General features: G+C 44.8%; 2 protein-coding genes across 5 annotated transcripts in view; one reads left to right on the forward strand and one right to left on the reverse strand.

The window, feature by feature from the left end:
- Nucleotides 1-12,732, reverse strand: part of LARGE1 (LARGE xylosyl- and glucuronyltransferase 1) — a 281,109-nt gene extending 268,377 nt beyond the window's left edge. For 3 of the 4 annotated variants that reach the window (XM_061371803.1, XM_061371799.1, XM_061371800.1), the window contains exons 1-2: nt 12,355-12,732; nt 10,285-10,371 (exon numbers count right to left, since the gene is read on the reverse strand). The gene's annotated coding sequence lies outside the window, so the exon portion shown is untranslated. Of the gene's footprint in view, nt 1-10,284; nt 10,372-10,811; nt 10,980-12,354 lie in introns of all 4 variants that reach the window. The other variant, XM_061371801.1, reaches the window with a different exon arrangement.
- On the forward strand, nt 11,752-13,513 carry LOC133222224 (uncharacterized). Its single transcript, XM_061371726.1, has 2 exons — nt 11,752-12,055; nt 12,234-13,513. The coding sequence occupies exons 1-2, from the start codon at nt 11,752-11,754 to the stop codon at nt 13,511-13,513; spliced, it is 1,584 nt and encodes a 527-aa protein (XP_061227710.1).
- Nucleotides 13,514-13,834: the final 321 nt, after the last annotated feature.

The following is a 13,834-nucleotide window of genomic DNA, read 5'->3' on the forward strand; positions in this document are numbered from 1 at the left end:
ATAAACATGGGACAGGTAGACATGTCAGTGTTTTTATTAGGTTCTCGCAGAACTTCTTCCTCCCACCTGTAATTTAACTATGGCAAGAAATTTTGAATTAACTGCTAAGTCTGGGTAGAAAACCTCTCCTTTATTAGAATATTGAATATTTTCAAATAAATAAGTATCTAAGAATCGAAAACTTCAGTCTGTTAGCTACAGATATGCAAAGAGAAGAAAGAAAAAACCCTACAATTATGATAGCACTTTGGCCGTTCACTGATGCTTAGAGAGTTGAATTAAATGCACTGAGCACATCCCAATCTAGGTATAACAAGTAATCTCTGATATATTTCTATGCCATCCCTTAGCAAAGCAGCTTCTAGAATACAAATCCTCATCTGCATCAAAAAGCTACTCTTGAGCCACAGAATTAGAGCAAAACCTCACATATCTGTATTTGTGTTCTGCCAGCAAAACAAGTAAGCCCAAAATTCTTAAAATCGCAGCATCCCCTCCAGATTTCACACCAAGTATAAGCCATGACGAGAACATCTTGAATGAAAATTAGTTCTAAATGAAAGCAAGAATACTTAGCACCTTTCTGATGCATTTCTTCTTTCAAAAACACTTTGCAAATACTAAAGTGTCAAGATATAAAAGAACCTTTGTTTCAGTGAAAGGAAGCAAGAAAAGAAGATGCAAAATTTGGTACCAAAATGGATGATGGCTGGATGGCTGACACTTTAGTTTTGTATACTGTGTTTTCATTCCCACCTTAGTGATACATCAAAACAGGTTCTGCAGTATTAGAACAGCAAAGGAATTGCTCCATATTGAGAGATCCTGTAGACCTAGCGTACTTTCAACACTAATATTTTTCCAACTGAAATTCCTATTGCTTTTCTTCAATGAAGACTGGGATATTCTTATTTTATTTTATTTTTTCTATACTACTATAAAAAAGCTTTTATACTGTTGCAGGAAATAAAGTGGTTTTCCTGTGCAGTCCCAAATGCATTTCCAAGGCATATATACCAACACAGTCAAGATGCTAGATACAAAGCTGTAATTTGTTTAAATTTGTCCACTACATGCCCTGCTGAATTTCATTTTCTTTTTTAGGGTGCTTTGTAGTCCTTTAGCCACAGCTGACAGGAAAGACTTCTGCAAAGATTCATCACGAAACATTATCTGCTCCATTCATGCTCATTTGAGTGTCTAATACTACTAACACCAATCAATGCTGGGATCTCTATGGAGAAGTCCACGCTACCCAGAAGCATCTCTGTATGCTTGCCAGTATTCTGCCACAGCAAAAACTGGTACCTGATGGATGAAGACCCAATCTCAAAGAGCAGAACTCTGATAGATCCTCATCTATATTGCTTAGTATCTCACTCTAGTATTAGCAGTGCTGATTTCTGTGAAACAATTCATAGCAAAAGTAAAGCAAGAATGGCAAAGTTCTTCACTTTGGTATTTAATGTTCAGCTCATTGAGGGCCCAGCTTGAAGCCCCATGAACCTGGCAGAAACATTCCCTCTAGGATTCTGAGTAGGGCGTTGAAAAATTAGGGGCTTGAACAGGATAGAGAAAGGAACTGAAGCTAGTCAACAGCAAGGAGCACAAGTTTCATGTCCTCCCATTGTTCAGCCTAGTTTAGCAGGCTTGGTTACTAGTGGGAATTTGCACTCAGTTACCACAGTCAACTCGGATAAGAGTTCCAGTTGGCGAAAAACCCACAAAAAAACCACGACATTTGGTTGTCAGGTAAACATTTGACAGGAATATCCAACTGAAAACATTATTAGGTATCATCTAACAATCTCCTTGTCTGAAAGCAGAGAGGATTTGAAAATAGACCTGGGACACCCTAACAATTAGAGTGATTTCTCACTAGAAATACTTAATTTGGCATTAGAAACAGCTCCTGAAAAATGCTTCTCACTCTTAATAATGTTATTACTGGCATGCTGGAATACCAGTGCTCAATCCAGTATTTCAGAAATAATTCAGAAATTCCATTTTGTCCTGTTTTGTTCTGACAAATCAAAGACACTAGGTCATAAAAATGACAGCTGTATCTGACTAAAAACAGACCAAACAAGATATGTTCTTGGTGATCAAAAAAAGTTTTATCACAAAGTCAGATAGGCAGGGTGAATACCGGCAAAGAAAAAGACACAAAAACACAAGGGAACTTAGATTTCTTGCTATCTGTGATGAATGACTCAGCTCCTGACATGTTAGATGCATTTCACCTTCATATACTACCATCGCATGGCAGGTGCAGTGGGATCTGTCACCATCCTGCTAAAGGTTTCCATTTGGTTAGTCCAAAAATTTGGTGTTATGTACTATTGTAAGATTGTATTTTAGCACTTTCAAGTCAAATATAAAAATGTACTTAAAATACCACATCAATTTGAAACAAACCAAAACAATGCAATCTGACAGAGAAAAGCAGTTGTGTCCCAGAACTAAAGAGATTTTTTTTTCAGAAATGTCCCATGCTGCTGCTTCTAGTGGATTGCAACACAGGAATACAGATTTTACTTTTTCCAAAGATACTTTAACAAACAAAACCATGTGTAAATAAACCAGTATTACTCAAATGATAAATTATTGAGATTAAATGTATAACCTAAAAAAAATAGAAAATAAAAAAGGAAAGTACAAACTATCAGTATTCAAACAGTTGAGCACACTCTTCCTTCTGCTTTTTATAAGCTCTTTTGGGCAGGAACAGTTTCTTGCTTTGGGAATTTCTGACACCCCAGCTATGTTGGTTGACGGTGTGAAGAGTGACTGTTGATTGACGTAACTTGGCTAGCAGAAGCTGCCACAGTAGTCACAGTTACATTGGCAAAAACAGTGCTTTTCTCTGAATTGCTTCCATCATTTGTGGAGGCTGGGGTTTTTCCCCCCCCAAATAAACACAAAGATTATAAACATAGGGAATTAAAATATTTTTGTGCAGTTTCATGGTTAGGATCTTGTTGAGATGATGGAGACATGGTGGGATGGCTTGCATGACTGCAGTGCTACAGTGGAGGTATACAGGGTCTTTAGGAAGGACACGTTGGAAAGTAGGGTGGTGGAATACCCCAGGGTGGTGGAATACCCCTTTATGTCAAAGAGCACCTGGAAAGCAAGGAGCTTAGCCTGGGCATGGATGATGAGCTTATGCGTAAGTGTTAAAGAGCAAACCATTACCGGTGACACTGTAGTGGCCAACTACTATAGGCCACTTGACCATGAAGAATAAGTGGATGAGGCCCTCTACAGATAGGTAGAAGCAACCTCACACTCACAAGCCCCAGTCCTCACCAGAGACTTAAACCACTCTGGTATCTACAGGAAGGACAACACAGGCAGGGAAAAGCAATCCAGAGCTTTCCTGCAGAGCACTGATGACAAATTCCTCACTCAAGTGACAGAGGTGCCAACAACAAGAGATGCTGTGCTGGATCTTATTCTTTTGAAGAAGGAAGGGTTCCTTAGGGATCTGAAGGTCAAAGGTAGCCTTAAATTGCAGTGACCATGGTGGCATTCTGGATCTGAGAGGAGAGTGCAGGGCAAAAGAAAAATTGATCAGAGCCCTGGACTTCAGGATAACAGACTGGGCTCTTCCGGGATCTGCTTGAAAGAGGCCCTGGAGGGAAGAGGGGTCCAAGAAAGCTGGTTGATACTCAAGGATCGCTTCCTCCAAGCTCAAAAACCCGTCATCCCAGTGAGCAGGAAGTCAGGCAAAAATGCCAGGAGGCCTACATGGATGAATAAGTAGATCCTGGCAAAACTGAAACACAGAAAGTATAAAAAAGCTAGAAGCAGGGACGGGTAACCTGGGAGGAATATAGAGACATTGCCTGAGCATGCAGAAATGCAGTCAGGAGAGACAGAAACTACCTGGAGCTGAAACTAGTGAGGGATGTCAAAAATAAGTATTTGAAGGGAAGGTATAAAGAAGATGGAGCTAGGTCCTTCTCAGTGGTGTTCAGTGATTGAAAAGAGACAACGGGCACAAACGGAAACACAGGAGGCTCCCTCTGAACATCAGGAAACACTTTTTTACTGTAAGAGCAACTGATCAATGGTGCAGGTTTGCCAGCGAGTTTGTACACTCTCCCTCTTTGTAGATATTCAAAGTCCATCTGGACATAGTCTTGCAGAACCTGCTCAAGGTGGGCCTGCTTGGGCATAGGGGCGAGACCAGATGACCTCCAGAGGACCCTTCCAGCCTCAACCAATCTGTGATTCTCTGAACGCACTGCTGTGTCAGAAAACTTTCAGTATAAACCAATGTTTATACTGATGTTTTATGCAAGCATTCCTATTCCATAAAGAATCAAATCCAAACATGGAAAATAAACCATGCTCCAAAATTAGCTAGTTAGGGAAATTTCTTATACTAACTTCAGGCCCAGAAATCTTTATTACTGATGTATAATCCAGTATTTTTCAGTCTTAGAACAGAAAGGGAAGAACTTCACCTACGAAAATTCCAAAGAGCTTTACGACAAACAGGGCATGTGAAAAATTTGCTCTGTATCACCCTATACCACCTTCAGACACCTATCAAATATGGCTTTACCTCAGTGCTGCTTCCCTCTCTTCATTTCTCTCCACCCCTTCCACCCTTACAAATTTGCCCAGCAAAAGACCATACCCTTCTATTCAGAAAGATGCTGTCTGCCCCTGCTTATCACTCAGCAAAACTGATAGAAACTGATGTCATAAATAAAAGTGCTCCATTTTTAACCCACTTCGCATGCGTCAATAATTCAGTGGAAACCGTGGTCTCCTTAACGTTCTTTTATGATGACTTCAGCCAAATGGCAATAGCCTGTGCAAGTTTCCCTCCCTAGGTTGTTAGCACCACCTGGCCATAGATAAAACTCCATACATTTAAAGAACACTAACATGCGACCTTTAAAGACCAAGACATATTCATTTACTCCTTCAAGGATTCTCCTATTTCTTCCTCCTTTAAGAGCTTAAAGCCCTCTCTGTGAGCCCTGCTAGCTCCTGGCCTAGGATCCTTCTCCCCCTTTGGGAAAGGCATACCCCATATGCCACCCAGAGGTCTAGTGCTGTGTAGACCAACCCATGATCAAAACCCACAGAATTCTGATGCTGACACAAGTCCCAGAGCCAGGAATTAACCTGCAAGATTTTTCTGATGCTACCACTATCATTGTTTGCAACTGGCAGGAGGGACAAGACTACCTGGGCTCCTGAACCAGTTGCCCCTATGCCCTGAAGTCCTCCTTAAGTCCTTAAGGCTTCTTGAAGATATTTCCTCATTCACCACCTGGAAGACTAGTAAAGAATAATAGTCACTGGGCATACCAGACAAGAGAATTTTCCAGTAACATCCCTTATGCTGGCCCCAGGGAGGGAGCAGACTTCCCTGTGAGTTGGGACAGGTGGACATACGGGGCCCTCTGCTCCCATTAGCATGGACTCTCCAATCACAACCACCCTACTTTTTCCTAGTAGAGTTGGTCATGATACAAGGCATTCTCTGACTCTTCTGTGCAGACCCTTCTAACCTGGATGATCCCTTGTCTAGGGTTACAGAATGGTTTGGGTTGGAAAGGACTTTAAGATCATCAAGTTCCAATCCCCCTGCCATGGGCAGGGACACCTCACACTAAACCATATCACCTAAGGCTCTGTCCAACCTGGCCTTGAACACTGCCAGGGATGGAGCATTCACAACTTCCTTGGGCAACCCATTCCAGCACCTCACCACCTCCATAGTAAAGAACTTCCTCCTTATATCCAATCTAAACTTCCCCTATTTAAGTTTGAACCTGTTACCCTTTGTCCTGTCCTGTAGGAACTACAGTCCCTAATGAAGAGTCCCTCCCCAGCGTCCTTGCAAGCCCCCTTCAGATACTGGAAAGGTGCTATAGGTCTTCACGCAGCCTTCTCTTCTCCAGGCTGGACAGCCCAAACCTTATCAGCCCGTCTTCATACGGGAGGTGCCCGAGCCCCCTTATGATCCTTGTGTCCCTCCTCAAATCTAATTCCTCATCTTCCTCATCTTCCTAATCCTCAAGTATCGAGGCCTCAAACCTGTTGTAGAGGGGTATTGGGAAGGTGACATAAGCTGGGGAGTAATACACCGTCTACATCGAGGAGTAACCTGCTTCCAACCTCTCCTGTCTCCTAGGTCTCCTCCATCTGCCTGGTGGCTAGAGAGTAAGAGGATCCTTCATTTCTTTTGTTTCAGGTGGCTAGCTTGCTTCTGTCAGGGATGGTAAAGTGTGGGTCCACCAGTCAATCTTCTCAGATACCCCTATGCTCCTTAGCCATTCCACCTCTTCCTGTAGCTCTGCCACTATGCAGAGCAAATCATCAACCTGTTGACATCTAACTTGGAAGAGTCACTAAAGAAATTTCTTGTAAATGCTGTTGATGTTAAAGAGATCTGAAAGATCAAGAAAATAATACAAAGTATTTGAAAAATAACAATAGAAAACATCCACCTTTACAAGGACCTCATTCTTAAATGCTCCAATTCTCTACTTTGATAAAACAGCATCTAGTTGTATGGTACACACTGAAAAATTAAAAAATACAGACAATTTTACCCTTTTAAAAGGGTAGGAACCATCTTTGTCTTACGTAAGAATTTTCAGGTACACCAACCAATATATTACCTTAGAAGACTTATCTTACATGAATGATAACCTCCCTGTTTAAATCTGAGCCAAGTTCTAGAACCAGTCCTAGAATTGAAAAAAGATGAAACTACAGAAAATAACTGCTGCTTGCACAGCCTCAGAGTTAATGTCTGTTCATGCTCTACAAAAAAACAAGAATGCTATGAGTCCCTTCTGTTAGAAAACAATGAAAGCTAATATCCTTAAGAACAACATGATCTAAAGAATATATATTTGGAGATTTAATAATGCTAGAATGATTGGTTTTAATCTCTTATTTCTATCCAGTGGCATACCCCTTTCTCATAACTTCATTCTGAAAAATATTAGATTAAGCAGATTCATATATTGAAGTCCAGTAATTTCTGAACATAAAATTCCATTGGCAGTATTGATTAGCAGTAACATTAACTGAAGACGGCACAGAAAACAATCACCAAGGCGACTGAGGTTCAGGGGCACAGCAGGGGAATCAGAGAGAGGAAGGTGAAGGAAGGACTTGGGTTGAGAAGCCTGACTATTAGCTGGAAACTTCATCTAGTTTCAACAATTCACTTGAATTCACATCTAATTTCACAATTCTCCTTGCTCCCACCATTTCACCATTCAATAGCACTTTATATTCCAGGATGAGAAACATTCTTTTCTCCAAATAGACAAATTAATTCTGAAATCCCTAAACAGGTATAAAAGTCCATCTGGAAATTGTAGGAAAACAAAGACTTTCATATTAAAAAAAAAAAAAAGTATTAAATCAAAATCCACAATTCTTGCACTTTCCTGCCGTTTCTCTCTTCTACTTCCACCTCAAATCAAAACCCTTCATTCTTCTCCATATTTAAATGAAGACTGCTCAATAACACAGTTTTCTCCTAGTCCTATATCTCAGCAGTCAAATGCCTGTCAGGAAATAAAACCCAAAAGCTAATGATACAACTGAAATGATGGCATTTTGCATGTAAACATTATTATATATTCTGGGATAAACTTTAGAGGGACTACTTAAAGTTGCACCTCAAAGCAAAACTCAACTTCCGTGAAGTTTAAAGCAGCAGAAAATTTCTGTTGGAAGAAGCAGCACGGGGGTGCTTAAAGTTTTTTTTCTGAATAGAAGTTTTCTTGTAAAAGTGTGTCAGTGTCAGAATGTAAAAGCAGGTTTAAACCGATATAGGTGTTGTCCTTCTGATTTAAGAAAGCAATGGTTCTGGTGTTAGTACTGCTACTTCCAGCTTTGCTAAACAACAATCAAAAATTGTTATGAGTTTCCATCATTTTCACAGATATCTGGTAAAACAGTAACACCAGCCAGTGTTAAATGATGCAACCCTTGACTGGCTGCCCCTCAGGCAACATGCATAGGGTCTGGGTCAATATGTGCAACTATTCCCTGAGGACAGAAAACTGGTATGGATGTGGAGTAACAAAAAAAAGACTCATCAGTACTCAAAAATGCATGGGTGAAGAGTAGATGCCACAAGCACTCTATCTCCTCATAGCACTGGTCAAGAGATCAGAGGAGTAAGCACAGGGAAGTCTATTCTTAAAAAGCAATCTGTTTATTATTTTCAGGCATACCTATCTCATGCGGAAGTTAGCCAGGAAGACTGCATTCTGCCTGCAATGTCCGAGATTTCCAGCTTCCTCCATTATCAGGCTTATGCGATTAGATCTAGCTTTTTGTTATACATTGGATAGACATTTCTGATGTTCTTCTTGTCAATTTTAAATACAGCTTCTATCCAGTTAACTCCATTATTGGGGAAATAGTAGTTACATCCGAGAAAGAACAGTGATGTGGATACCACTGCAAGCATTGTAAGATCAGCCCTGCTCTGATCTGCAAACTGAAACAGGTAATGGAACTATTCTACACACTTTGCTTCTAATTCTCACACACATGGCTCTTAAACAAGGATTCCAGGCTTGGTAGTTTTGCTTAAAAGTCAGTGCCAAGGCCAGTATAATCCTTTCTAGCAATTTTCTCCTCGATTTTGGAGCCACCAACTTCCATTTGAAATAGAATTTCTTATCTGCTACTCCCCTTCTACAGCCATGCATTGAACAAGCTTTGACAAGACACAGGACAGACCTTAAATACTTAGTAAAATGACAACAGAGAGTCGTGAATCACTACAAGGTACAAAGCCCATTTGTTAACATTTATCTTCAGATGTGCATACCACAAGGAAGGGGAGAAAAATAAAAAAGGAAAACTACCTTCCCTGATAGTAGTTCTCACTCTCCAGCTCTTAAATTATGCCAAGTGTGGGGTAACAAACAATAGTTGTCTCTTAAAGCTAATATTCACTCCAAAGATGATTCAAACCCAGACAACTAACTGAGCAAAAATAGTGCATGTGCTTGTGTGTATGTTTCCTTACACAAAGCTTCTTTTCAGAAAGTTCTTTAGCCACAGAATTAGGCAATTAACAAATATACCTAGCTCTGGAGGAAATGAAGACAAACTCATGATGATTAACCAACTGTAAACTTGCATTGGTCATTATGCCCTATTATCACGCAAGTCTTTACCTTAATGTCATCAGCACACATAGTTTACAAGAAAAATAGATACACCAGAAATCTTATGCCTTTAAAAATGCAGTTTTTTAATTATTCTAATGCAGGTGATGAAATGTCAAACCAAAGCTGCTCTGGATTTAGACTAGCACTCCCATGAACACTGATAGGAGTTTGCATGTAGATCAAGTTTAACATACAGTGCAAAGCCTTTCTGGTCAGGTTATAATTTTTACTCAATATTAGCCTTTACAGACATCAGAAAAAATGACTTGGGTTTTGTTGGTTTTGTGTATATGTGCATTTGGTTTTTTAAGATTGCTCTTATAAAGGCACACATACAAAAAAAAGAAATCAGAGGATGGAAGAGGAGAGTATTCCAGTAAGGGTCTACTGACAAATGATAGTTTCTTCCAAGTAAAAACAAAAAACACACATTAGAGCAATAAACAGCCACACAAGTAACAGTTTGGAGGATTGTTCCTTCAAAATCATTATATTTAAGAACACTTCAGTGATTTAAGTGCACATGGGAGATGCTTAGTTTTACCAGTTTTCTAAAATAACTCATTCAGCAGGAATACTACTTCTGCTAATATCAAGTCCTACACAGTGAAATTTCAGATCAAGCCTCTGACAGCTCTGAATTTGCCAAAGGACAGGCAGTCATTCACCACTTCTCTGCACTTTGGCTTTCCGAGTACCGTACTTTGGAATTCCTGTAGATTGAATAGCTGGCCCTGGGATTTCAACATATCAGTAATACTATTGTCAGTGCTTCTCCAAAGAAAAAAACAGTACTTATTTCTCCAGACTTGAGAAAACTTACAATCTTTTCATGTCATCTAAACAGAGAAGAAAAAAACGTTGTCATGTATATTTCAGATAAATAAATATATCTTGCTACACACTGCCATCCAAATACCTCCAAGCTATTTTTCCTTACTAGCAACTGAGACAGGGGTATGTGCTTTGAACAGGAAAGATGCAACACATAACATAAATAAAAAATAGTGAGAATTAAATATCAACAGGATTGGAAAAGGAACTTGCTACCACAGCAGGCAATTAAAAGGCAGGGGGGAAAAATTAAGCAAAACCAACCTACCAATCCAATTATCCATCAGAGACTCTGCAGTTACTGCGGCTTCTACATGACTTGCAGCCTTGTTGATCAAGGGTCGTCACAAGACACCTAAGCAATAAGAGTTTCATATTTAAAACTTGGAATATTTACCAGCAGTTTGCAGTTTTCAAGAAGCCTAGGGATATACGATCCACCTTGGTCATTTCTCCATTTAAAACAAACAAAAAACTCCAACAGAGTGGGAATGTTTGGAGTGGTTTGTTCATTAACTTGTTCTGTTCTTGTAAGTAAACTAACCTTTAATAACCTGTCTCTCTATTCAGCAGGGCGCAGAACGACTTTCTTAGAAGATCCCTCTTCCCTGAACTCATCATCTGAGTTTACACATGTGATTTTTCCTCTAAGCTTACAATTATAATCATGGAGCTCTACAAGGTGAGACAAAAACCCTTCATTTTACAGGTCTTATTACAATAGACTGTGCATTTTCACCACTGAATGGGGGGAAAAAAAACACCACACAACCCAAACTAGTCCCCCTAGCGTACCTTTGCAGTAGGAGTCTAAAGAATATGTCATGAATCACTACCCTGTCTTTTTGTGTGAAGCTAGCTTCTTTTCTTTTTTTTCAGTAGAAGACATAACCACTTAGAGAAACTGCAGGGAAACTATGCAACCTTTCAATCCATTTATCTAATTTCCTGCTGTTTCTATTTCTGAGGAAGTTAAAAAAAATAAAAATTGTACAAAGAAAATTAATCTGTATCCAGAAGATTTCAATAAATGAGATGTGCTGACCTGTTGGCAATTGCCAGGTCTGATTTTAACACAGTACTTTGTTTAGCCCGGTGGCTTCTGTTCATTACAGAGCTTAAATACTATTAAAAAAGCTAACAATGTTTGAAAGACATTTGATTTACTGTCATTTCCATCCTGGTATCATATCTTCCAGAATACATAAATGACAATCAGTGCTGTGAAAATGCTTCCTGTAGTAATTTTAAGAGCGCTATAAAAAGCAACTACAATACATCCACAAAAAGGTAAAGACCTTATGACAACTGTTCAGATGCCTCCACGGGCTAATTTTCTGTTAAAAAAAGATGTATGTCAGAAAATAAGTAGGCTTTATTTGCTAACAGTACCTCTGTTGCAAGTTGAGCAAAGCAGAAGACACTTTACTCAGGTGAAAACACAAATAAAGATCACTTGTCTGATGCTCTACAAAGACGAGAAATCACTTGCTTTCTAAAAACAAAACTGGGCACAGCAGAAGAGCTAGGAACCTCTCCAAAGTGTTACATAAGGCACTGTCAAACTTCGCATCACCTCCACAGAGGCCGCAAGTTGCTATTTTCCCTTCCTTCCCCCCCCCGTGAGCAGGCATTAATGATCTAAATGACACCATCTCGGATAGGAGGCGATAGCAGAAGCCTTCCCAAAGGAGAGCCTCCTGGGCTGAAAGCTTGCTGTGGAGGCTAGAGGGGGATGGGGAAACCACCCTCCCCGTTTCACTGTCTCAGCGAAACTCCGGCTTCGCCCCGGGCCGACGGGCAGGTCCCGTTCAGACAGCTGCCTCCCGGAGCGGACACGCCGCTGGGCGAGGCGCTCACGCCCCACGGCCTGATACCCGGCCACCCCCCAGGGCAGCAGCCATCGGCCTCGGCAGCCCCGGGCTCTTCTGCGGGACGGAGGCACCGTCCCTCCCGCCAGCCCCGCGCCGGAGCCCCGCGGCACAGGAACGCACCCAGCTGGAGGGAAGAGGCACGGGTGCGGTGTAAACCAGCGCCCGGTCAGACTCACGAGTGGAATGCAGTGCGAGCCAGGCAGGGAAACCTCCCTCAGCTGAGGAACAGGGGGTGTGCCCCGTTGTGCCCGGGGAGCGACAAGCGTGCCTCCGCCTGATCATCTCCTCAACTCCAGATCTGATGCGGATTAAAATCGAGGAGATAAAACCGTCACCCTCTCAGCTGTACCGGACTCGGATGCCCCCGCCCCCGGGCTGCTGGAAGGCAGACACTCACCGATTGTTCTTCGCCCTCCCCCGCCCCTCGCCTCTAAAAGCACCAGCGACCCGACCGAGGCACTTACCTTCCCCGTGTGGCTCCCGGGCCGCCAGGACGGGCGCTCAGCGCCCACCTCTCCCCACAGGCAAGCAGTCCTTCCTCCTCCTTTGCTCCAGGCGAGCAGCTCCAGCTCCGTCCCCGCAGCCCGGCGTCCCGGAGGTGTCAGCCGGCGGGTCCCAGCCGGGGCGGCACCAGCGGCTCCACTCTCCGTGGGACGAGCTGCTGACGGCGGGAGAAGGAGGGTGGCGGGGAGGGTCGCACTCTTCCTGGGATGCGCCGCCGAAGTGGCTGCCTTCTCCTCCCCGCTCTCTGCCCGCTCCCTTCTTCGCGCTGTCCTGAGGTGCAGCCCGGACCTGTCCGTCCGTCCCGCTCGCCTCCCCCCGACCCGCTCCCAGGCGGCGAGCCGCGAGGCGCACAGGCCCCGCCGGCGGCCAGAAGGACTCGGGGGCGACGGGGGATTCCGGCCCAGCCTCCCGGCCTCTCCCCGAGGCCTGATGCACGCTCTCCGCGGGGAGAGGAGGCCCTGCCCCGGCCTGGCGAGCGGCGAGCAGCCCCGGGAAGGTCACTGGCAGCGTGGAGCAGAGCACGGAGAGGCTCCCTCCGGCACCGCCGCGGTCGTTGTTACTGCTGCCGGCCCAGCCTCAGCGGCCGCTGGGTGCCGCGCTCCGCCCGGGCTCTCTCCGTGCCAGTGCCCGGCGGCCGCCTCCGAGTCTGAGTGCCAGGCTGCCCCCTTCCCCTTCCTTCCTTCCTTCCTCCCTTGCCTCCCGCCCCTTCCCCGCTGCCAGCCTTCCCCCGCCGGCTCCCTCCGGCGCCCGGTGCCAGGCTGCCCCCTGCGGGTCTCGGTGCCGAGGCTGCCCGCCGCCGGCGCTGTGCCCGGCGAGCCGAGGCCAGGGTGGCCACCGCTGCCGTTCCGCGGGTGCCGGGAGCGGGCTGCTCGCCGCCGCTCTGCCCCGGGCTCAGCGGCAGCTGCAGTGACTGTGTGTCTGTGTCATGTCTGTGCCTGGGCGGGCGGAGGCGCGGGGCCGAGGCGGAGCCAGCCCGCTGACACACCGCCCAGCGACAGGCTCCGAGCGCCCAACCAGCGGCTGCCGCCAGCGCGGCCGGCCCGCCCGCGCAGCGCTGAGCCCCGGGTCGCTACACCTGGGCCCGGGACAGCGAGCGCGTCCCGAGGGAGGGGACTGTGAGGGGAGACCCGGCTCCCCGCCCTCCGGCCTCCGCCTGCCGAGCGGTCACCCCAGCGCCGCAGCTGAGCGCACTGTCCCGGCCGGACGGCGGAGCGCGGTCTGGTGAGTGCGGGGAGAGCGAGGGGCGGCCCCGGCCCTGCCTTCGCCTGAGGCACCGGCGGGGCGGGGTGTCCGTCACGCCGGAGAAGCGGTGCCCAGCCTTCAAACGTGAACGCTCGGCGGTGGGAGACCTGGCTTAATAGCACTGTTAGTTGACGCGTCAGAACTGAGTACCACGGCTTTGCACTTAAATGCGGCGGAGCGTGTCCCGGTGTTGTTTCC

Source organism: Neopsephotus bourkii, unplaced genomic scaffold (assembly GCF_033783945.1).
Source record: "Neopsephotus bourkii isolate Nb327-2 ecotype Australia unplaced genomic scaffold, CSIRO-AGI_Nbou_v1 NB_1589, whole genome shotgun sequence".
Lineage (NCBI taxonomy): Eukaryota > Metazoa > Chordata > Aves > Psittaciformes > Psittacidae > Neopsephotus > Neopsephotus bourkii.

Bases quoted from the DNA above. Each gene is read 5' to 3' on its own strand.
- LOC133222224 (XM_061371726.1), top strand. From the start codon at position 11,752: ATGGGGAAACCACCCTCCCCGTTTCACTGTCTCAGCGAAACTCCGGCT. The intron at 12,056-12,233 runs GTCAGACTCACG...TCACCCTCTCAG, and splicing joins GCGGTGTAAACCAGCGCCCG to CTGTACCGGACTCGGATGCC.